Source organism: Taudactylus pleione, unplaced genomic scaffold (assembly GCF_031769625.1).
Source record: "Taudactylus pleione unplaced genomic scaffold, aTauple2 ptg000607l, whole genome shotgun sequence".
In the NCBI taxonomy this organism is placed as follows: domain Eukaryota; kingdom Metazoa; phylum Chordata; class Amphibia; order Anura; family Myobatrachidae; genus Taudactylus; species Taudactylus pleione.
This window is the reverse complement of record NW_028285009.1, coordinates 1289250-1315235: the sequence shown is the minus strand read 5'-3', so window position 1 is coordinate 1315235 and position 25986 is coordinate 1289250. Positions and strand designations below refer to the sequence as shown.

The following is a 25986-nucleotide window of genomic DNA, read 5'->3' as shown; positions in this document are numbered from 1 at the left end:
TATCTCACAGTGTGCAGTACTGTGCTGTGTATAGAACAATGGAAATTAAATTATATCCTTTTGGTCTTTTCTGTTTAAGATAAAAACTTAATAAGGAAACCAGTAAAGGAACCTAGAGCCACATTAATAAGGGGAATGTTTATGTATGTTTCAAAATTTTAAGCAGTGTCACCCCTGTGCATAGGCCATAAAAGCAAAGTTGCCATTGCTCCAGAGGGGGCACCAAGTAAGCACGGAATCCCACCCTCAAGTCACCCAGCACACATTTAGAGACGCAGACGCCAGCAGACGTGACCTCTCAGCAGCGTTGCTACAGCGACCAGACCAAAGAAAACACGGATTGTTTTGTCACTGCTGAGAGAGGTCACGTCTGCTGGAGGTGCCTCCATGTGTCTGTCCACCACATAAGCACCAGTGATGAGATGGATGAAGGAGCTGCCAGAAGACCACATGGCCTTTTCCTGCAGTGTGACCACAATAGCACAGCCACCAGTGAGGAGACAGAGGACATAAATCAGTGGTATAGTCACACAAACTTGGGCACCAAATTGGTCAAGTCCGGATCTGATTTTAAGAATGTGTCAAGTTGGGTACACACTATAAGACTTTGCCCAGCTATGCTAACGACTAGACCTATTCAGACCAACCTAAACGATCCCCAAAACGGCGTTACACAGAATACACACTGCCCAATAATCATTTAGTTCTGAACCATCCTTGCGTTTTAGATCGTCTCGCCTATACGGTGTCTCCATACACACGGTCAGATAATTGTGCTTTCAGCCTGAAAAATGCTAATTAATGTAAATGATGTCACAGGCCATCCTAAAGGGGAGAAGTACAGTGACGGGGGGTACTAATGACAGGCATACTACAGGGGATGCTACAGCTGCCTGATGAAGAAGCACATGACAGCAATATTTGGGTACAGGTGTCTGTCCTCGCATGGGGGGTGAAGTAGGCAAGGTGTCACAGGCCATACTAAAGGGAAGAAGTGTAGGGGACACTAGAGGTGCTTGGTGAAGCAAATGACAGGTATACCTGGGCACAGGTGTGTGCACTTACTTTAGGTGATGCAGATGGCACATTATTATAGCTTCTGCCACCTGCAAGGGCTATATCAAGGGTTGACCATATGCCGCACTGCTTTCGCTGTGGAATTACACATGTAAGCATGCCCTGCCTGCCATGGTATCTGTTGCTGGGAAAGGCATGCTGTGATGTGTAGTTCCACGGCAAATGGGGTGCTAAACACTACCTTCCCCTGTGCTGCTGACCATAATATTTGTCTGCTGACAAGTCGAGGGAAGTCGCATCATTGCTGGTTTAAATACAGATGCCCACATGCGAGCCGTGCTTACCATACTCTATCAGCAGACATCGGGCAGAGGTCCGTACACTCTGCACGTTCAGAATGATACCAAAACCATCGGTTCACCACTGTCGATTGAAAAACTATAATTGGTTGTTAACCGTCGATGGTCATACCTACTTATACCCCTTTTACACTGACCAGGAAATCCCGGGTTTTTGCACTTGAACGCGCATCAACCCAGGATTTTTGTCAGTGGAAACGACTCAACCTGGGTCCAGTGACCCGGGGATCCAACACGGTTAGTTTGCAGGGTTGGGCACGGATTGTTCCCGTGTCACCCTGCAGTGTAAACCGCGCATTCCGGGTCTTGATGACCCGGGTCGTGCCGCATGCTGCCTGATTGGCCGGCTTTAGTAGCACTTGTAGATTACATCATCTCCAAGCGTCCACTGCAGCGCCGGAAGACCCGGGTCACTGCAGACTCGAGTCCGGTGTGAACGGTGCCAACCCGGGCATAAGCTGGGTAGGCGCCGCAGTGTGAAAAAGGTCTGATCCGGATTGGAAACGTGTTCCAAATCCCAGATCAGATCCGGGACCTTAGTGTAAAAGGGGTATTAGTATCCCTTTTCCCTAGTGCTAGTCTTTATAAATGTCCTTCATGGTGCCTGAGACTAGATGAAAAAATGAGAAGTAACCCGCAGTGTTGTCTGCCTATTTTAAATAATTAATAGTACATCCCCCTCCCCCCCCAACTAGCTGAGTCTGATGCCTGAGATACTCACTGACCTGGCATCTCTGTAACTGATCTTCTGCCAAGGTGAGAGGAGACGCCCCCTGCGGCAGCTGCCTGCAGTCCTACCATTTCCCCACCATTCTGGAGCATGATCTGGTACAGAGGAGGTAGGGGAGCGGGTATCTCAGGGAACACATGAGTACCACTCATCACACAAGAGCCATTCTGCTACCTGGCAGGAGGAGGATTGCTGTTACATACTGGGGGTGTGCATATAACTTTATAATGCATTGAGAACGTGTTTTTCCTGCCTAAGGGCAGAGCTACAAAAGAGCGGCACCCTGCAAGCACTCGCTAGCTACTGGTGTTCAACACATGGGACCGATGACATTGTGTACCTGATGGATGCTTTGGGGGAGATGTATCAAGTCTTCTAAAGTGTGGACAGGTAGAGAAGCTGCCCTTAGACCAATCTGCTTCTTCCTATTATTTTATGGAATGTACTTGATAATTGCGAGCTGAAGCTGATTGGTTGCTATGGTCAACTTCTACATCTCCCCCCTTGACCTCTGACAATCACTACATCTAATGCTGGGTCGGCTGTTTGGTCGACCTATCAGACGATTGGTAAGTCCATATACACTTACCAATCGTCCGCCCAATGTGTTGGGCCTGAGGTCAACAACTGGGCAGGCATTTAAACTTGCCCGCCCAGTTGAGCTATCACTCACCGCTGGGTCGCTGCAGCATATGTATGGGCGATTGGCAGTGGGCACCCAGCTTAAGACAGTCATCATCCAGTGTAGCCGGTCCCACAGCAGTAATAGAAGAGGAGAGTACTGTCTCTAGTGTAAATTAACCCTAGCACAGTGGTCGGGGAACGGGTAAATTACCCCACATGGTGTAAAAATGAAATTTCTGGGGGTAATGGACGGACAGCCGGGCATGCATATGAATCATTCCATAATATAGAATGATTCATATGCATGCCCGGCAGTGCCGCAGGGAGGCTCTAGGCCGGACGCCCCCTGAGATGTTATTACCAGCGGGCGCCCGGCTCCTTCCCTGCAGCGCCGCGTTAGCCGGAGGCTGGAGTTCTCTTCTGAACTCCAGCCTCCGGCTCTCTCCATGCGCTCTATGGGAGAAACGTCATGACGTCTCTCCCATAGTTCCGAGGAGCAGCCGGGCGGACAGGACGGCGGTGGATGCAGGAGCGGGGATTAAGGTGTGTTTTTGTTTTTTTGTACTGGGGGCATAACTATGGGGGCACTACTACAGGGGCATAACTATGGGGGCACTACTACAGGGGCATAACTATGGGGGCACTTCTACAGGGACATAACTATGAGGGCACTTCTACAGGAGCATTATATGGGGGCACTACTACAGGGGCATTATATGGGGGCACTACTACAGGGGCATAACTATGGGGGCACTACTACAGGGGCATAACTATGGGGGCACTACTACAGGGGCATAACTATGGGGGCATTATAAGGGGGCACTACTACAGGGGCATTATATGGGGGCACTACTATATGATTTCTTTCCTTTCAAATCAAGGGAGTAATGTCGGCGTATCTAAATATATTTTGGGGTACAAGGTAAAAAAGTTCCCTGACCCCTGCCCTAGCACAACACCGAATGGTTAAACAAAAATACTGTGTAATTGTTTTTGTCACAGAAGAAGAAGCACTTTTGTATTCTGTCTCTGCGTATAAAGGCATTATTCATTCTTGTGGAATTTTACCCCAAGATATTTTTATTTACCACCAATATCTTACCAAACGTTATAAATATTTATTTTGCTTTCAGATGACTCCATCTTTCTTCCGAACATGCGGCCACATAACTCGGTATTTATTCCTTAGTAAACTGCACGTCCCCTTTAACGTTACATAAGCCCAATAAGTGGTAATTCCTCCGGCAGACAGCTGTGAGTAGCGAGGTGTACCAGGCTCAGTACTTACTGAAATCATTATCACAGAACGTATCCAGGATCTCCTTGGCAGAGCTGGCCTCGTCCAGTTCACAGTCCCTGCAGCTGGCTCGGGGCACTGCTGTAACAAATGAGAGAAGCGCTTGTAGTATTCCTGTATCTCATACACAGCGCTGTAACACTGGGCATAGCGTGACCTGACCTTCTATCCTGGGTTATTGTAGTGGGATTAAATGTAGTATGTCTGTTACAATTTAAATCCCAGCCACTTTGATCTACATTGTATATATCTGCATGCATATATAATGTCTTGTTTTACCCCTCCCCCCCTTTCATAATTAGAAAACCCCCCTTTCATAATTAGAAAAAAAATGTTAATTGCAAACATCCAAAATGTGTGCTTAGTTCAAAATAGTAGCAGAGTTTAGCCCCTTGGCCATGTGTGTGTATGTATGTATGTATGTATGTATGTACAAGTGTATTTATGTATGTATATGCGCGCGCGCGCGCGTGTATGTATGTATATGTGTGTGTATATATGTGTGTGTGTGTGTGTGTGTATATATATATATATATATATATATATATATATATATATAAATATAATAATTTTCTCTCCCTCTCCCCCCCCCAACCCTTCAGTAACTGTCTGAAAGTGGTCTCCTATCCCAGAACATGTAAAAGACGATGTTACAATAAGCAGTTGATCTGAGATGAAGCCTAAGTGACAGATGACAGAACATGAGCCTTGGGCCCAGTGAGAGCAGATGTTATGTCTGTGTTAGCAGCAGTATTAGCAGAACTACTTATGTCGGGTAACACTGTTACTTACTTCTGCGACTGGCGCTTGTGCCATTAGTGATTCTCGCGATGCACATCCCATGATCCATAGGGAAGTGGTCACATTTCAGTATCTCCGGCCACGGATAACCATAGCACGCCATGATCGGGGCGCAGCTGTTCCTCACCGCCTCACACAGGCTGCGACATGGCTTTATGATTCTGTCACTAAGGAAATGAGCAGTAGTTATGAAGATCTCCTCGTCAGTCCCAACCACCTGATCATGTCCATCCATTTTTAAAAGACGTGTATTATAAATAACCGATAGTCTTGGGGAGGGGGGGAATGAAGGAATCTATAATCTATACTGTATCCCATCTTCCCCTCAAGACTGGTTCACACTGGAGCGATACTGGCCCGATATGTAGTTTCCGGCTGAATCGGAACGATATATAGGCCAGATCGCTCAATGTTTACGGCCAGTCTGCGCGCTGCCGTGGTCATTAACGATATCTTCCGCTCGGCCGTGCTGCGGGCCAACCAGACGATATCGCATGCGGCGCCGTGCAAGGTAATGAAGGACGGAACGAGGGATTGTTCCGTCCTTCATCACATCGTTCTGATGTGTACCGCGGATATGATATGTCAGCCCGTCGGCCGCCATATTGTACGGGTACACATCGCTGCAGTGTGTACGCAACATAAGGGTTGGTACACACTTGCACGGGAATCGGCCTGATTTGGCCAATTTGGACAAATTGGGTATATCGTGCAGTGTGTATGTCCAACTGTGCGCTCCTGCGGGTCGATTGTGATGTCATGTGATTGGTTGTGCTGTACTGTCAATCACACGGTATCGCTTGCGAGGCCGCACATATTAATGAAAGATGGAACAGTGGGTCTCATTCAGACCCGCTCGCGAGCGCTGTACGCTCGCAAGAGGGTCGATGGTGCCCAAGTGCGCATGCACACGACGGAGGGAGCTCCGTCGTGCGCGTCTGCGAGACCTGGCGAGCGACGGGGAAGCCGTCGCTCGGGGTCTCGCACCAAAGGGGGCGTACTGTCGATGGTGAGTGACAGCAGGCCCCCTTTGGTGGGTGTGCCGGGGGCGTGGCTGCCAGACGGAGGCGTTCCCATGGGAACGCCTACCGTCTGGGTCCGGCCCCACTGACATCTAGTGATGTCAGTGGGAGTGATTTTGGCTCTGATAGAGCCAAAATCACTCCAGGGCTTGTGGCAACGAGACCCTACCGCAGGGTCTCGTCGCAAGCCCGATGGTCGCGATGGTCTTGACCATCGCGACCATCATCATGGACGCTCGCATAAGCTGTGGGTGGTAACCCACAGCTATGCGAGCGTCCAAGAGGCCGCTCCAATTTTAGGTAGCCCGGCCCTGATTCAAAGTGAGCGCTCTGGTCACAGCGTCCGGCTCTGAATCAGGCCCAGTGATCGTTCCGACGTTCATTAATCTTTTAAGTGTTTATCGGCAATCTCCTTTGGAGCGGGTCAAAGAGAAATAACCCCCTCCATCGGACCGATTGCCGGTCGTAAAAGTGTGTATCTGGCATAAAAGTTTTATAAATCATTAGTGAGTCATCTGAAATAAGACATGTTGGGATATTAAAATTGATTTAAATAGATTGGACTGCTTAGGAGATTCCAGGACAGAATAAATGATTTAATATTATGTAAATTACCATAGAGGCATTTTCTTACTATAGAAGGTGTATTGTTTTTTTGCTTTAGAGACTTTTTTTTTTCGGATAAAGTCTTTTTTTATAACATTTTTCTCAATTTCAAACATACATCATAAAATTACAGTAAAGAGAAAAAAAAACATATAAATATACAGTTCACAATAGTCATACAATAGCATATCACAAAGGAAAGCCGTTACTACAGACAGTTATGACATTTTAACATATTAATCTAGTGTATCAGTTACCATCATCTAAACAAAATAATCCCAATAATAATTGGAATTAAATCGTTAGTGAGTCATCTGAAATAAAACATGCTGGGATATTAAAATTGATTTAAATAGTTCGGGCTGCTAGGAGATTCCGTGACAGAATAAATGATTTAAATCAATATTATGTCAATACCATAGAGGCATTTTCTTACTACAGAAGGTGTATTGTTATTTGCCTCAGAGACACTTTTTACCATTAATCTCTCCGCTTACAACCTTGCCCGTTATTTTCTGATGACTAGGTGAATGGCACGTGTGTGTCCCCTGGCGTTTCTGCAGATACTGGCTGTAATAATCTGTAACAAGTTACCGCTGAGATGTGACTATAAGTAGGTGGGTTGCCCTAATTCTGTTGTCAACTTCTATATATCAATGAAACAATGAACAGGAGACTAAGTGCTGACCAGGGAGACAGAGTGACGCACGTAAAGGGTCAGCCATGTGTAATTCAAAGAGACACCCGTACAATAAACCCACTAATGGGAAAACATGGCTGGTAATTGCTGTGAAAATGACGCACGTGAGGATATTTCCCCTTGCAAGATAATGATGTCTCCTCTGAGGCTAGTTAGATATTAATGATCAATTTAACCAGTTCCAGCTTTTAAAGCCATAGCCAATAGCTTTCAGGCAAAGGGGACAGCAGAAAATAGCCTTTCCGTGTTAGCAGGGGAATATGTTTAGGGAAACTTACCCTTCCAAGCAAATTGGTGCGAACAGCGAGCACAGGAAAATCCTGGCATCCGGGTGGCATTCCCGCGCAAGCAGTGGCAGCCAACTGGAGGACTGCTGGATCACCTCCGCCATCGACTCGTGCCCCAGCAAGTTGGGGATTCTCATCTCGGAATATCCAATGCCATGGCAGAGAGGCATATGTCTTGGGATGGTCATGCATCTGGAGGAACTGCTCACAAAGTCCACGTACATTGCATGAGAGCCACAGGTCAAGAAAGACACCAAGAAGAGCAGCAGCCATGCCAATCTCCAGGGTCCCAGGCGTTGGGTTTGCTGGGCACTCATTGTCTCTTCCGCCGAAGCACAACTGAGATTCTCTTAGGTTTGGACAATGGTTTTTTATAGTGCTGGAGCCACTTTCCTGCTAATCCTTTCTCATTAAGATCCAGCACTCTTGGAGTTCCACTGGACAAGACAATACCTCAGTTTGTGTTTGCCAATAAGCCTGATTGTTTAGTCTTGTGGGGGGCCTGCTTAAATCAGCAGGTGTTGTAATGAGGGCAGGCGAGGAGGTTGCACATAGTATTATCTAGGCCCATTATCGTACGTATGATTGGATCTCTGCTGGAAGCCATTTGTCGGCCCAGCTCCCCCCCCTTTCTCTAACTTGTGGTCACTAACTATGACGTCAAACTCTACGTATTACTTTTATGCTATTTTTTTTATAGTGAGGTTGAAGCAATCATTTACCAACAGGGGGTATAGGTAAGCCCTGTTTATCTAGCCCTGGGAATTCTCAAGCAAATCATTGACTTGACACTGTTTTCATTAAATGTTTTCCTTTTTAAAACAATGTGCCCTGCTTAGTATCCATTTGCAGTTCGACTTATTTACCTGGGGATTAATTCGAACGTCATTAGTGAAGGACCTCGTTTCAGGCAAAATAAAATTGAAGAAAAAACCTCATTCTGCACATTTTAGAAAGTTTTAAACTCCGATAAATGTTTTTTTAGTCACATTGACAAAAAATGTCGATAAATAAAATAATACTTTTTGCACTTTTTAGCGATAAATCTGGTGTTTATTTTAGCTCCCGTACTTTTAAAGATCATTGTCATTTTTATTATAACTTTAGCTGTTTTGAATTGGAGGTTTATGTGTTTATATTAAAAGGTCATTACTTTGTATGCGGTTTTATTTTGATCTGTGTTCTGTAACCTCTTACAGCAATACACATTTACAGGCTGTGTGCTGTAATTATTAGTCTACTAGCTGGATTACCCGGCTTTGCCCGGGTTTAAATCTTCATGTTATTAAGTTGGGTATCCCAAACCAATTGCCAGGCATCCCAGAGCAATTGCCACCCCTCTGTGAAGTTTTCATCCAAATCCATCCAGTGGAAGTCCCAGAACAGGCTCCCCGGGTCAAAGTTCTGCCCAGCGTACACCAACGGGAGGTCCGGTTGGCACCCTAGCCCCCCTAAAACCTGGCCAGGATCCAACTGGACCACCTCGCATTGGTTTCATCCCTATCGGTGCAGGGGTGTCTGAATGCATAACCTGACGGACAAGATTTCACTGACAAATAGTAAAACAGGAAAAAGGTCTATGTTAGATGGAAAATAAATAAAGCCAGAAAGGGATAATATTTAAATGTTGCTCAAAAGAGCAAATACTGCCAACAGGGGAGTCTTTAGAGAGGAGGGGGCCCATCCGCATACCCCCGTCATGGGCCCCCTCCTCTCACCCCAGCGGCCGACTGACACGGCTGGCCGGCCACCGCAAAATTGGTAGACTCTAAGCACTAGAGTGTGCCCAGAGTCTACTGCGCATTTGCAGATCACCGGGGAAATGGCGCGGCCACCATTTTCCCGGCGAATTCCTCACAGCGCATGCACGAAACACTGGAGAAGTGGTCTTGGCGGGCATTTTCCGACATTTTGAGCAGCGCTGAGAGATCCGACATGGGACCTCGGAGAGGTAAGTTTTAGATAATATGGGTGCAGAGTGTGCGGTGCAAGCCTGTGTGCACTGCACACCCTGCACCCATTATAGATACACCCCTAACTGCCAAGTAATACCGCCACGGCTGCCTATATAACACTTGTTAGGGAAGATTTGTTACTCTTATCTCATTTTATTAACATCTGCTGGAAGTCTTGTTACCTTTTCGGCTCTCTCCCACCAGAGGTCCCTAGCTTTCTGACAGAAGAAGAGTGCAAGCTCCTCATTCACCTGGCCCAGCTAAAAGGACTCCAGGCCAGTCAGATATTGCCCGTCGATGGCTATAAGGAAGCCATGGAGAACCTAGAGATAAGCAAGGCCGACATCTTTAACCTGCTGGACCACAATCAAGATGGACAATTGCAGGTGAAAGAGGTGAGTAACAAGCGGCCTACTAAACAGTCTGCGGCGGTAAGATTTATTTTCTTCTTTTTTTTTTTTTTTTATTATTACGGCTCGCCGCAATATCTATATTGGCTTGGAATAGTAATGTTTAACCTGCCACTTCACAATGCCAGTCTATGTAGATGAGCGCATTAGTCAGCATGCACAGTGTAACGCCCGCTAACAGTTTTACTAATTAAAATAAAATATTAATAAATGTAATTTAAAAAAAAAAAACATTTAAAAAATATAAAAATATTGAAAACTTTAAACATTGAAAGAAAATATTTTATTTGAAGAATATATCTGCATTTTTTCCATATATTGAGAACTTAGGGTGAAGGGCATCTTCTTTTCTCATTCTTTGGCGAGAAAGCAAAAACATTTCTGATTAAAACTGGTATCTTGTTAGAATTTACTTCTTGTTTAATAATCATGGGTTGTCCAGCTCAGTATTGTTGCGCTGTGCAGTGGGTTTACACTTTTTTAATTTTATTTCTTTATTTACAGGTGTTAACCCATTCCCGGCTTGGAAACGGCAGGTGGATGACCCCAGAGAATATCCGGGAGATGTACACCGCTGTAAAAGCTGACCCAGATGGAAATGGTGAGACAGCATTAAAGGTGTAGATAATTGGGCTGGTCGGTAAAGAGCACTGTGCATCTATATAATAAAGGTGACCACTGATAGGAATGAGGTCATCACGTTGGGGGCGTGGTTTGGCTGCCATGCTACCCGTGACCTGGCAGTCCTCACACAGCTAGACTCCACCCCTCTGCAGTGCTGCTTGCTAGTCCTGCCCCCACAGTCCTTGAGCAACGGGGCGTCGCAGAGCGGGGGCGGCAGAGGTGACCCGCCAGGTGCCGGATTAATTTACAAATTGGAAATATAGTCACTATACAGGCATTTATTATTCTGTTGTGTGACTCCAAACTGTCTGTAAATGAATTAACACTTTTGCAGAAACCCTGATTTTTACCAGGTAGAGTTATATACATCGCATATTGCCGACATCTGACCCATGCAATACAATGTCGCTATACTGACATATCTAACGTAAAGGGTTCATTTCTGCGCCCTTTATATTTGGTTAGGAAAGCTTACTAAGGTATTACATAGTATATCAGTCATTCTCTTTAGCGATTTCAAATGGTCTTTTAGATACATTTAGTATTTTAAATGAGGTCTATGAATTGTAGACTCTTAAAACAATTATAATGTATGTTAGAAGATGATTTCCACAACAGTGAGTGTCATAAAATCAACAAGTGCAAAATCTGAACTGAATTTAATAATGAGGCCTCTTTATCATCCCAATATCTCATCTCACACATTTGTCCTTATTAACACATCACTCATCTCCTGATCTACTCTGTGCTACTGGGAGCCCTGCTCCTTATACTATATAACTCTCAGTCTGTGGCTTCCTGCTGCCTCCATTCTCCTTCTCCTCACATCATGTCACTGCCCCCTGTCACATGCAGCTCTGTCCTCACTAACACATCACTCATCTCCTGATCTACTCTGTGCTGCTGGGAATCCTGCTTCTTCCACTATATAACTCTGTCTATGGCTTCCTGCTGCCTCCAATCCCCTCCTCACATCATGTCACAGGCAGTGGTTTACTGCCCCTGTCACATGCAGCCCTACACTCACTAGCACATCAATCATCCTCATCTCCTGACATACTCTGCGCTGCTGGGGGACCCTGCTCCTTGCACTATATAACGCTCAGTCTGTGGCTTCCTGCTGCCTCCATTTCCCTCCTCACATCATGTCACTGCCTCTGTCACATGCGGGATGCAATCGGGAAATCGTCTGACGAGATCCCGACAGCCGGCTCCCCGACTGCTTTATCCCGGCGTGGGTTAAATGACAGGCATCTATATCTAGACGCCTGTAATTTTCCCGACGCCGGGAGACAGGCGCCCGGCATCCCGATCGAAGGGCTGCCGGGCGCCGCCAGCGGACAGCCGCAGGGGGGGGGGGGAGGGTTAGGTTTATGGCACCCGGGGGGGACTTATGGTTAGGCACCCCCCCGGGAGGGTTAGGGTTAGGCTAGGGGGAGGGAGGGTTAGGGTTAAGCACCCCCGGGGGGGACTTAGGGTTGGGAAGGGGGGGGGGCTTAGGATTAGGCACTTGGAGGGGAGGTTAGGCACCCCTAAGGAGGGGCTCTGTCCATCTGTTGGGCTGCCGGGAATTTAATTCATACCGATTCCGTCACATGCAGCCCCGTCCTCATAATCACACAAATATGAAGATTGCTATCCCCCAAAAGATCTGTGCTCTCATGTCCTGTAATACTTTGTGCTGCTGGAAACCATCTGATATTCTGATTGACTACAGGCTGCTCTAGCTCACCACACCTCACATCAAAAGCTGTTGTCCATGAGCTGGCTGGAGAACCCATGCTGGTGTCATGGGTTATTTTCTGACCAGTTCCCTGATTTATAGTATTTTTCTTTTATAGAAGTAGAATTCTCTTCTATATTATGGATACTGCACCAGATTATTACTGTTGCGTACAGATATTTAAATAAAATGATTTTGTCATTTTGCACATCGCTCTATTTGCATGGCTTTTCGGGAGGTAGATATTTGACACTCTCCAGCCAGACACTGCTTGCCAGCTAAAAGCTAAAGCAGATCCTGAAATATGAAATACTGATGTGTCTGAATGTTACATATCGGTCGATGGCGCAGTGGAGGTGAATCCTGTCATCGCTGAATCTGCTGCTTGTTTTGATAGGTGTTCTCAGCTTGGATGAATTCAAGAAGCTTAACCTCAGGGACTTTCACAAATACCTGGGCAACCAAGAAATCACCATGAACGATTTGGTGAGAAACAGTCAGCACACATGGCTGTACCAAGGAGAGGGCGCTCACCAGGTGCTGCGCTCCATACGTCAGAGGTAGGTGTCTAATAGAGCTCTGAGGTCTTACACCATCCATGCATTGAGTCAGCCTGTATGGCCATTTGGACGATGGACGTTTCCCCGTGTAACGTGGGTGGAGAGGCCAGGATCTCTGCTGAATCACCCACTTTGTTTTAAAATATGGGGGGATTCACTTCAGCATGATGGATGCGATGTGCCAGCAGCAAATCGTGTTGACTATAAAGAGAAGAGGCTTATACAAAGCAATCTCTATGTTGTATACTAGTTTATAGAGTGTCTTTTGAAGTTTACCTTCCATTCTCCCTCCGTGTTGTTTCTTGCAAGGACACCGTCCCATATAGATAGTGTCATAGTGACTACAAGTTATATGGTGCTTACCAGGAAACGTTTGTCCTGTAGTATTGTATTGTGTGATTACAGAGAGGAAGTTGGTGATTTATGTTTGTGTGTTTATCAGGCAGTTGATGTTTCCGCAGGTAGAAAACCCATTGTATAATTACTCAGCCAGTTCATTCGAATTTAAATATTCAGAGCTACCTGGACACCTGAATTAGGTGATGGTATAACTATCACTCTGGAATGTATCTGGTATGAGTTCATTTACAGTTAAATCTCCTTTCAGAGTGACAGTCTTCATAATATTGGGTGGTTTGAGGAACAGCAATGCGCGTGCACGCTGGGTCCTTGCCGTCCCTGACTATCTACTGAACATGCCCGTCAACCTGACGACGCTCGTGAGGTTCGGCATGTTCAGAGATAGGAGGTCGGGCTCCTGCACTGAATGACGTTCAGTGCGGGCACCGCACCTCGGCGACCTGAAGGTCTGAACGCTAGACGTTCAGACTTTCAGGTCACCTAATGGATAGGCACCTTTAGACTGCTAGGTTAATTGTCATGTAATTGACCTTATTGTGTGTTTAGTAGATCATTTAGACTGTAAGCTCCATGGGGCAGGGACTGATATCAATGATTAAAACACACTCTGTAAAGTTCTACGTAATATACTGGTACTACATAAATAAAGGTTACTATTAATTAGCTGCATTTGCCGAAATAGGCTCTGAGCCTTTACACCTTCAGATATAACCTCTTTGTGACTCTATGTATTACCTGACTGTAATAAAATGGTATTATTGAGGCATAAAGTATATTCTAACGCCAGAATAGTTGTTTGACTTGCTGTGAAAAGTCCTATCTCCATAAGCCACTCACACTGAGCTTATTTACAGTGTCTAATGTAGTGTTAATTGAGTGACCCAGAGGAAACGATTATCAAGGCTGTCTGTAATTATTAGCAAACATTCAAATCAGCAAACACTGTGGCTCCTTTGTTTATTTTCCCCTAGTTAGGCCCAATTAATATAATATGTGCTTGCGCCATACATTAAGTGTTTAAAGTGATTTATGGTGACTCTTTTTCCCTATGCTACAGATTTCAGAAGAAGTGTTCTTTACTGGAAAATAATGTATTAGCAAATTTGTGTGAATTCGGGTCTTTGATGGCATAAAACAATTCTCAACTGCGGCCCCGAAATTGATTGTTGCGTTTGCACTTGTATGATCTGGAGTATTACACAGGGGCGAGAAGAAAATGTGCGATTATTCAGAGCATCGTAAATCGCTGTCCATTCCGCAGGAATTTATTGTGGCCACCCAGCCCCAAAAACATCAAATTTTTTCAGAAAATTATACCGTTACTGTACTGAGCCTGTCTAGTATCTCCTCCAAATAACCTCTAGTATCTCTACCTTCCCTCCCCAGAGTCATCAAGTTGACCCATCTGCCCCCGGATGTGGTGGAGAACAGTGAGCCTCTACAAGTGGTGAGGTACAATGCAGGTGGGCATTACCATGCCCACATGGACAGCGGCCCAGTGTTTCCCGAGACAGCATGTGCCCACACCAAGCTAACAACCAATGAAACGTCTGCTTTTGAAACCTCCTGCCGGTAAGGGGAAAAGCCAGATCTTCTGTCACTTGTGTTTCTATATGCAGAGTATTAATATGTGTAAGATTAATAAAAGGGTGATATTACGCAAAGGGCAAGCCTTTCACTGTAGTGCCCCCCCCCCCCTCCTCCTCCATAAATATAATAGTGACCCCACATGTTTCTATCAACAAAAAGTTACTGCACAAACTCGTATAAGCCGGTCAAAAACATTGGGCCTGATTCAGAGGCGCTCGCTATTTGCGAGCGCTCGCTCTGAATCAGGGCGGATTTAAAAAAAATAAAAAATCCGCCTCCAGGCCGCTCGCATAGTTGTGGGTGACCACCCACAGCTTTTGCGAGCGGCCTGGTGATGGTCGCGATTATCGCGACCATCGGGCTTGCGGGGAGACCCTTGTGGTAGGGTCTCAGTTCCTGCAAGCCCGAGTGAACTTCCTGCTCTAATAGAGCAGGAAGTTCACTACTGACATCACGAATGATGTCAGTAGGGCCGCCCACAAACGGGAACGCCTCTGTTTGTCCAGCCACTCCCCTCCCCGCTTACAAAACGGGGCGAGCTGTCGATCAACATCGACAGCCACCCCGTTTTGTAGTGAGCCCCGGAGCGAGTGAAGTTCTCACTCGCTCCGGGGCACACGCATTGCGAGCGGGTCTGAATCAGGCCCCTTGCCCACATATTGGTAAAAACACCATAAGCTCCTGTATAACAGATGGCACAGTGACTGGATTCATTGTGGGTGGACACTGCAGCACTTTTCATTACGGGCACTATCCATGTGGTCTAATGACTGTGCTCACACGAGGCGCAGCAGGGACTATCATGGGCATGGCATCTGGGCGTCATGGTGGTGGGCATGTCTGCTTGTCATCACAATCGTCACATCAGGTAAGTGACAAATTCTGGCTAATTTACAAAATAGCCAAGGACCCCCTGTTTCGCTATATCTACAGATGTGGGCTCACTCACTTGATGTCCGTACACCATATGGCACGAGATGCCAGACGCTTCCGTGACGCTCCAAGACGAGTAGCGTACCATATCTTTCTTTACATTTTGCGTCTTATTTGCGTGACAGATGCAGTGAAAAGCCGCACACCGTGTACATGAGACGCTGGGCTGCGAAATTAACAGCACAGAAATTGGTTTAACACATACACAAAGTTGCTGGGGTAGCGCAAGGGAACTTGGCGCAAGGAAAAACCGCAAGAGCTCACATCCGAGCCCTTACACTCTTTCATAAAGCCCCAGATTTGCGGAGCGAGACGCTTCAGAGGACTAATCCAGGACACATTGGGACATTTCTTATTTATATTCACCTGCTATATAGCTGTTAAGACGTGCAACCAGCGACCCCGGAGGATACTCGCCGGAAGTCGGAGTGGAGGCTGGGATTGAGACGTGGCTGGAACACCGCCATCGCACCGCAAGGTTAGCCGCTTCAATATTGTGTCTCTGTGGCAACAGCCTCCTCCTTCCACTTTACCTGGTTATGGTCACATTCATCCCTATTTAACGGAATTTGCACCAGATGTCCTTCAGGATATTCAGCCATACGGAGCAGGTTTTTTGATTGGACAAAAGCAACCAATATTGGTGAGAATAATCCATCAGGAACACACGTCAGTGTGAACTTATTAAGATCATCACCCCTGTGTATTGGATTTTTTTATTTATTCGTATTGATATCGCTCATGAGCGATTTATACACACCATTTCTATATCTTTATATTTATACTGAATTTTTGGGATCCACCTCTTTCAGCAATTTTCTCCGTTTTTAACGGGATATTTTCTTTTTTTTTGAATTGAGTACATTTTTATTGGTTTATAGAAATACATTAACAAATAACCAAACAAAATATATATACACATACACATAAAACATATATATATATAAAAAAAAATAAAAATAAATACCACACTATACAAATATTGGAATATTGTCAAAAATAACACCTGAAAAATTGGCAAAATCAACTAGATCCCAACAAATTCTCAACTTATCACACAGCACATTACCTCCAACAAAGTAATAATCTACCTAATTATCCTAACAATAATATACCGGTCAATCATTAGGCATTGCACGGGCATAAGAGGATTTAAGCCAACTGCTCCAGATACGTTCATACTTCTTCTCAGCTTTGCGACAAATAAACACATGTTTTTCATGTTCAACAGTGGTACGGACCAAGGACAGCCAAGCATTATAATCTGGTCCTGTAGGAGCCACACATACCTTAGCTAGTGTACACATATTGACAATGTATTGTTTAAGATATCTGTCCACTACCTCATCGTCCATAGAGCCTAAACAGCACGTCAATGGCGTAGCTAAAGTGGGAGCAATACCTGTATTGGACAAAACTCTCAGAACCTTATTCCAAAAAGCGCTAACCACCGGACAATCCCATAGAAGGTGCCAGAAAGTACCGCTACTAATTTTACACTTAGGGCATATGTCAGATGCTCTCCCCCCAAATCTCAGCAAACGAACAGGAGTTAAATAGGGGGATATTGTATTTAACAATCAAACAATTGTGTAGTTAATTATATAGATGTTTTTAATGTGTTCTATTTATATTTGACCGGTCAATTTAAACTATTATTGGTAAAGAAATTTATATACATTGTGTTGATTGTCAATTAATTTACAGTATATCAATCCTCTTGAAGTCATTATTAAGCGCAGAGATCTATCACATTCCTTACACAGATTAAGACTGTTTGCGTACAGCCGTACAAATGTTGCACACGCAGTGTAAGCCAGCCGTGTAGTTTTGCTGCTTCTATGTGTTTAAAATATGCGCAGAAGGCGCATGTGTTAAGCGAAAAAGACGCGCGGCCAGGCCGCGTGGGATCTGGCGTGCAGAGAGGGGCTTTTTGTCGCAACTGAAGCAACTGTAAGAAAGTATACACTACCATTCAAAAGTTTGGGGTCACTTAGAAATTTCCTTATTTTTGAAAGAAAAGCACTGTCTTTTTCAATGAAGATAACATTAAATTACTCAGAAATACACTATACATCAGGGGTCAGGGAACTTTTTTACCTTTTACCCCAAAATATATTTAGATAAGCTGACGTTACCCCCTTGATTTGAAAGAAAGGAAATCAAATAGTAGTGCCCCCATATAATGCCCCTGTAGTAGTGCCCCCATATAATGCCCCTGTAGTAGTGCCCCCATATAATGCCCCTGTAGTAGTGTCCCCATATAATGCCCCTGTAGTAGTGCCCCTGTAGTAGTGCCCCCATATAATGCCCCTGTAGTAGTGCTCCCATATGATGCCCCTGTAGTGCCGCTTGTACAAAAAGAAACTACTTACCTTAATCCCCGCTACTACATCCGCCCCCGTCCTGTCCGCCTGGCTGCTCCTCGGAACTATGGGAGAGACGTCATGACATCTCTCCCATAGTGCACATGGAGAGAGGCGGAAGCTGTAGTTAAGAAGAAAACTCCAGCCTCCGGCTAACGCGGTGCTGCAGGGAAGGAGCCGGGCGCCCGCTGGTAAGAACATCTCAGCGGGCGTCCAGCTTAGAGCCTCCCTGTGGCACCGGGCTGGAGGTCACTGGCGCCGGGTGCAGCGGCGCACCCGGTACATGTGCACCTCTAGCCCTGCATCCATTACCCCCAGGAATTGCACCTCCAGCTCTGCATCCATTACCCTCAGGGAATTACATTTTTACCCCATGTGGGGTAATTTACCCCAGTTCCCCGACCACTGCTATAAATTGTTAATGTGGTAAATGACTATACTAGCTGCAAACGTCTGGTTTTTAAATGAATATCTACATAGGTGTATAGAGGCCCATTTCCAGCAACCATCACTCCAGTGTTCTAACGGTACATTGTGTTTGCTAAGCGCGTTAGAAGACTAATGGATGATTAGAAAACCCTTGTGCAATTATGTTAGCACAGCTGAAAACGGGTTTGCTCATTAGAGAAGCTATAAAACTGGCCTTCCTTTGAGCTAGTAGAGTATCTGGAGCATCACATTTGTGGGTTCGATTATACTCTGCAAATGGCCAGAAAAAGAGAACTTTCATGTGAAACTCTACAGTCTCTTCTTGTTCTTATAAATGAAGGCTATTCCATGCGAGAAATTGGCAAGAAACTGAACATTTCCTACAACGGTGTGTACTACTCCCTTCAGAGAACAGCACAAACAGGCTCTAACCAGAGTAGAATGAGAAGTGGGAGGCCGGCCCGGTGCACAACTGTGCAAGAAGACAAGTACATTAGAGAGTCTCTAGTTTGAGAAATAGATGCCTCACAAGTCCTCAACTGGCAGCTTCATTAAATGGTACTCGCAAAACGCCAGTGTCAACGTCTACAGTGAAAAGGCGACTCCGGGATGTTGGCCTTCTTGGCAGAGTGGCAAAGAAAGAGCCACATCTGAGACTGGCCAATAAATGGAAAAGATTAATATGGGCAAAAGAACACAGACGTTGGACAGAGGAAGATTGGAAAAAAAGTGTTATGGACAGACGAATTGAAGTTTGAGGTGTTTGGATCACGCAGAAGAACATTTGTGAGACGCAGAACAAGTGAAAGATGCTGGAAGAGTGCCTGACGCCATCTGTCAAGCATGCTGGAGGTAATGTGATGGTCTGGGGCTGCTTTGATGCTGGTAAACATGTTTTCCTGACGACGGGGCTTGATAGCCCAGAAACGTTGAAAAACTAAAATCTTCCTTGTTCAGCATACTGCAGTGCCGTCTTGTGTTCTGCCGTTTAGGCAGTACAGTTGGGGTGTATATATATATATATATATATATATATATATATATATACACGGTTAAGGATACAATGACCTTATTACGTTGCAGTTATGTAGATATATGGAATGCAATAAAAAGCAATCTACGAACTAAAACCATATAAACCTTTACATGTTCATGTATATATGAATCATCGTATAGCAGATGTACGCTTGGTATACTGCTGCAAATCCAAACCGGAATAGTATATATCCAGGACAGAGTCGCTCTAAACCTGCCATTAAGGTTTGTGAGCTGTCTGTGCATTGGCCATTCAATTACAACTGGCGTGCTAGATTATATATATATATATATATAGACTGAAAACGTATATTATTCAGTAAGCAGTCCGTGCATAGAACTTGCCATGCTAGCACCACGTTGGGTACCTGCTACATCTACCCTCTTGCTTTCCGGTTTTTGTGTGAGTTTTTTTTTTTATTATTAACACCAAAACCAGCTGAGCTTCAAATTTTGGTTTGGCCCCAGGGGCCCTGTTTCCATGCTACTGACATGATAGAGCCTCACACTACCCATGGTACAAAGAATTTCTTGTACAGTTTCTGTCTATTTAACATGTCCATTTTTTTTTATTTATCTTTGACAAAATGAGCTCAGTGCTCTCTGTGTCTTTATCTCTTGGTAAACAGTCCAGGTTTTACACCTTATCCCTGACAATTTCTCATTGTTCCCGGCACAGATATAAAAGGTAAACACCAGGCTGGTCGTATTCAGATCGTTTTACTGTAGCCACAAACTGTCTGCAGTAACGGACAGTGAGAATGTGGACAGGAACACGACCAGCCATAATGTCACAATCTATACAGTGACAATGACATGACATTGCAGATATAGGATATCCGTAGGGTTGTGTGAAATACTAAGTTGTGTTTTGTTGTTTGTTTGTGGATGGTTTCCTATAAGATATAGTTGAATCTCCGAAAGTCGTTGTTGCTTTCTAAACCTGCGGAGATATTGTCATCGGTATGTAGTCACTATGTCGATATCGTCTGAATGTCAAAATTCACAATGAATGTCAATATTGTTAAGCTTTTATTTAAAGCCTGCTATCTAGCATGCGAAGTTGCTATCATTGTGTGCCTATGGGATGTGGTTTACCAATAGTGTCCATGCGACTGATATGATTTCCAGGTACGTCACTGTCCTGTTTTACCTGAACAATGTTACGGAGGGCGGAGAAACCACATTTCCAATTGCTGATAACCGGACGTATGAAGAGATGGTGAGTCCTATACATTACTACTTTCAGTCCGCAAAACATGTTGGCAGACTTCATGTTGTTAAACATTTAATATCCTGTGGCGCTTACAGCTATTTAATATACTGTAGTGCAATCCAGCTACTTAATATACTGTGGTGCAATATAGCTATTTAATATACTGTAGTGCAATCCAGCTACTTAATATACTGTGGTGCAATATAGCTATTTAATATACTGTGGTGCAATCCAGCTATTTAATATACTGTAGTGCAATCCAGCTACTTAATATACTGTGGTGCAATATAGCTATTTAATATACTGTAGTGCAATCCAGCTACTTAATATACTGTGGTGCAATATAGCTATTTAATATACTGTGGTGCGATCCAGCTATTTAATATACTGTAGTGCAATCCAGCTACTTAATATACTGTGGTGCAATCCAGCTATTTAATATACTGTGGTGCAATCCAGCTATTTAATATAATGTGGTGCAATATAGCTATTTAATATACTGTAGTGCAATCCAGCTATTTAATATAATGTGGTGCAATATAGCTATTTAATATATTGTGGTACAATCCAGCTACTTAATATACTGTGGTACAATCCAGCTACTTAATATACTGTGGTGCAATCCAGCTACTTAATATACTGTGGTGCAATCCAGCTATTTAATATATTGTGGTACAATCCAGCTACTTAATATAATGTGGTGCAATATAGCTATTTAATATACTGTGGTGCAATCCAGCTATTTAGCCAGTTTGCAAACAACCCAATATGTGAGCAGTATGGTCAAAGCAAGGTTGTGACCAAATTCCAGAGGTCTGACTCTGCAGATACTGATCTGTGCAACCAGATTGTAAAAATGCCTGTTGTACACTTCCAGGTCCTCTGTGACCACAGATATTCAGCAATTACAGTCATTGGCTGAGCTGCTTTCCCAATCTGCCAAATTAGATCCCAGTATTCAGACGGATTTAGGGACCAAACAAGGTGCAATGTCTGCCAATTTACCAATCTACCAGAGAAGATCTGTACGTGTGTGTGGCCAGCTTAATATACAGAATAAGCTGTAAGGAACAGGCATGCACAAGCGATCACAGAGCGCTTTCTCTCCAGGTTCTGTCGGATGAACACAGATCTTGTTGTCTTTATAACCTCTGCGCACCTTAGTAGTAATCACATGTGGTGATCACCCAAATAGAAGTTATCGCTTTACAGTATTTGTCCTGTTTTATATATTATATTATGTAGTAATAATGAAGCTATCATTTTCCTTTCTTGTTTTGTGCTTCTTGTTTCAGTCCTTAATCCAGAATGACATTGATCTGAGAGACACCCGGAAGCATTGTGACAAGGGGAACTTGAGAATTAAACCGCGGCAGGGAACGGCTGTCTTCTGGTACAATTACCTGTCCGATGGCAAAGGTATACAGGAGTTATGTTACATTCATCAGTCACAGGAGCCCAAGGTTTTACGGTTGCTTGGGTCTCGAGTCTAGCCAAGCTGGACGATATTGGTATCTGCTCTGTTTGCTTAGGTATACGGTCTCTTAAGTGACAACGGTAGACGTACATTGAATACAATATTTGTTTTCTTATGGCTCCAGTTGTCATGTAGTACTAGGCCTTACATTCATTCACCCAGTCTATAAAATGCAGCATCCTATTCTCCTATGGGAGTTTTTACAACTTCTGCTAGTCCGATACGACCCCCTAACCCTATGTATCGTTTACTATGGGTGGGCTCCACTCCCAGACCCCTGACGTTCCTGTAATGTAACCGATGGCCCCGTAGCTCAGATCGCCAAGTGAGGGGAGAACTGTTGGACCTAACTCGCCCTGGGTGTGCACGCAGGAAGGACGGGAGATGTTTAGTGAATACGGCTCCTAAATTGATCGGCTGCAGCCTCTCTACAAATAAGAGCTGCTTATACTGAATGAACAGCACTCTGAACGTCACTGGCTATGCTCTCATCTCCAGCTCTCTGTGCTGGCAGTGATCCGCCCCTGCAGTCAGGGACAAATTAACAACGGGGCAGATGTCCTCCATATAAAAATAGGCCCATCATAATGACAGCAGGATAATGACCAGCCACACGGTCGGTCATAAATTTATGATATTGTATTTCTGTTGTCCTCAAATTAAGCAATCCTTCTCCTTTTATCTACTTAGGGAGGTATTGAGGCTGATAGTGTAGGAGTGTACATGCCTAGACGGCACTGACCACACCCACGTGACACTGGCCACACCCATGCAACACTGACCGCACCTCTCTGCTTCTCACAATATTCCCTTGATCATTTTCAGCCCCAGGCCCATGTGGGCCTTAATCCGGCCCTGCCTGCAGTGTGGAAATGGTTTGGATCAGTGGAAGCCAACCGCGGGCTAGTAGTGGTTGTGCCTATCTTGCAGGGGTTTCATAGTGCTGTATAACTCCTTTAAAATCTAATGCACTTGAAAGTAAATAATATACACTGCCTGATAATGGAGGGATTCAATTAGCCCCGTTAATTTAACAAGGGTAAAAATTTGGTTCTAGCCTCAGGCTTTAATGCCCGGGGCTATTCAATTCCAGTCCCTTTTTCGCCCAAGACCCTTTTTACGCCCGTTAAATTAAGGTGTTAACACAGGACCTATGAGCTAACAGGGTCTCTTCACCTGTTAACATGCTATTGTGTTGCTGCTCTGTGTGGGTGATGTCACTACCAGCTCACTGGCATTGTGGTGCTGCTCTGTGTGGGTGATGTCACTACCAGCTCACTGGCATTGTGTTGCTGCTCTGTGTGGGTGATGTCACTACCAGCTCACTGGCATTGTGGTGCTGCTCTGTGTGGGTGATGTCACTACCAGCTGACTGGTATTATGGTGCTGCTCTGTGTGGGTGATGTCACTACCAGCTCACTGGCATTGTGGTGCTGCTCTGTGTGGATGATGTCACTACCAGCTCACTGGCATGCTACGTTTTGCAATTTTAGCTTTTAGTCCATATGCTACTTAGGACAGAGGGCCTGATACAGCAAGGATCGCAACCACGACCACGCACGCAGTCGGCCGATAGTTGCATTCTGTGTATGCTTATGCATCGCAGGGCGTGTGCGCGAACATCCGATCGGGATTGCGATTGCAGTGACTACGCAGACCCAATCGAAGAGTGATTGACAGGAAATGCCGTTTGGGAGGTGGTGACTGGGGGGGGTGATCGGTGAAACGTAGGCGTGCCAGTGCGTTTGAACGCTGGTGCATGGGCGTTCATGAATTATCACCACTGCGATGCCATACACAGCTTGTGTACTCACTGCGTGCAACTAAGTTAGCAATTTCTGAGTAAGGTCAGAGCTTGTGCAAGTGTGCGTGAGGCGGCGATTGTACTCGCTTACCGATGGTTTCGCAGTCTTGCTAAGTATTACGGATGTGTGTAAGATGAAGTGGGCGTCCTTATGTTGTGCTGTGACGGCATAACGATCGCAGAAGATTAGCAAATCTTCACAGCGAGACTGCGTGCGTAATCACTATTGCATTCGCAGTTGCGATCCCTACTGAATCCGGCCCAGGGTCCTTAAATTCTGGCAAGTGGTTTGTCCTTTTCATAGTTTATCTTCTCTAGTTTCCTTTCAGCAGATACACAAATCCAGTCCTATTCTCATGATGATTGTTCCCCTCCCAAATCCAGTCCTATTCCCATGATGATTGTTTCCCTCCCAAATCCAGTCCTATTCCCATGATTGTTCCCCTCCCAAATCCAGTCCTATTCCCATGATTGTTCCCCTCCCAAATCCAGTCCTATTCCCATGATTGTTCCCCTCCCAAATCCAGTCCTATTCCCATGATTGTTTCCCTCCCAAATCCAGTCCTATTCCCATGATGATTGTTCCCCTCCCAAATCCAATCCTATTCCCATGATTGTTTCCCTCCCAAATCCAATCCTATGCCCATGATTGTTTCCCTCCCAAATCCAATCCTATTCCCATGATGATTGTTTCCCTCCCAAATCCAGTCCTATTCCCATGATGATTGTTTCCCTCCCAAATCCAGTCCTATTCCCATGATGATTGTTTCCCTCCCAAATCCAGTCCTATTCCCATGATGATTGTTTCCCTCCCCTCTGCTCCCTCAGGCTGGGTTGGCGATCTGGACGAGTTTGCGTTACATGGAGGCTGCCTGGTGACCAAGGGCACTAAATGGATTGCGAACAACTGGATTAATGTGGATCCCAACAAGACACGTCAGCTCTGGTTCCTGCAGGAAATGGCTCGGTATGCCAAAGATGAAGGTGAAATGCAGAAGGAGTGGACAGTAGACAAGTCTTACAAGGACATGCATGTGGATTTATAACGGGAGATTAGCCCAGCTCGGGGTGCAGAGTGCCACCATCGCTCGTCCAGTCACTTAGATGCCCTCTGTTTCGTACTCCTCTTCCAGGCTTCTGAGCTGTGAGGATTTCATAGGGCGATCATTCATGTGTTGGCATCACGTTAAGCAGTCGGTAAGAAGGTAGCCCGCACATCTGGTGTACATGGCATATAGGAGCCAGGCTCTGAGACCCGACGTATGGTGTAAGGCAGAGCAGTGAGAGTCTCCCGGCACAGAGGGCAATCCGCTGGCTTTGTGCTCAGAGGAACGTATCTGACGGGTATTACTGCAGTGTGCCCTCCTCCATTGCCGCTCTCACCGAGTGGGGCAGGAAAGTGATATTTATCCAGACCCCCAAATCCGGCCACTCAATTCTTCAGGCTTATAAACAACAGACAGGACACTTTATTATTTATCCTTATTTATTTATGACATCAGAGCAAATCTACTATGAAAGTAGTTAGGAAACTTCCATCAGGTTAAGGCACATACTGGCCCAGATTGTGGAAGTATGGAAATATCCATAATCTATTTATAATCCTCAGAGAATCTAATTTATAATAAGCTTTGTCCACGATTACCTTCATATTTATATATTTATACTTCACATGCAATGGCAACGTGATAAATTTGCAAATCAAACGAGTAGGCAAGTTTCCTGAGCAAGACGATATACAGTATAGATTTAATATATGTACCATTATAGTTAGATACTGGAAAATTACACACCTATATGTTTATTGAGGTTCATAAATATAAATATATATAGATATATACATACATACACATATATATGTATATTTATATATAATATATATATATATAGAGAGAGTTCTATATAAAGACAGACGTACACAAGGTTTTTGTGGTGCATTTTTTTCACTCCAGCATTTATATAGTTTTTTATTTCTATTGTGATCAATTGGATTTGCCTAGATGGTGTCACACAAGCAGATTTATTGGTCTGGCGGCTTGTAAAACGCTGCATGGAGTGTTC

At 44.8% G+C, this 25986-nt stretch overlaps 1 protein-coding gene across 1 annotated transcript in view; it reads left to right on the top strand.

The window, feature by feature from the left end:
• Positions 1 to 25726, top strand: part of P4HTM (prolyl 4-hydroxylase, transmembrane) — a 41071-nt gene extending 15345 nt beyond the window's left edge. Inside the window, exons 3-9 of the mRNA XM_088453982.1 lie at positions 9603 to 9793; positions 10313 to 10409; positions 12553 to 12715; positions 14462 to 14647; positions 20560 to 20650; positions 21940 to 22063; positions 24754 to 25726. Of these exons, the coding sequence (XP_088310108.1) occupies positions 9603 to 9793; positions 10313 to 10409; positions 12553 to 12715; positions 14462 to 14647; positions 20560 to 20650; positions 21940 to 22063; positions 24754 to 24971 (1070 nt within the window). The 3' untranslated portion in view covers positions 24972 to 25726. The remainder of the gene's footprint in view (positions 1 to 9602; positions 9794 to 10312; positions 10410 to 12552; positions 12716 to 14461; positions 14648 to 20559; positions 20651 to 21939; positions 22064 to 24753) is intronic.
• Positions 25727 to 25986: the final 260 nt, after the last annotated feature.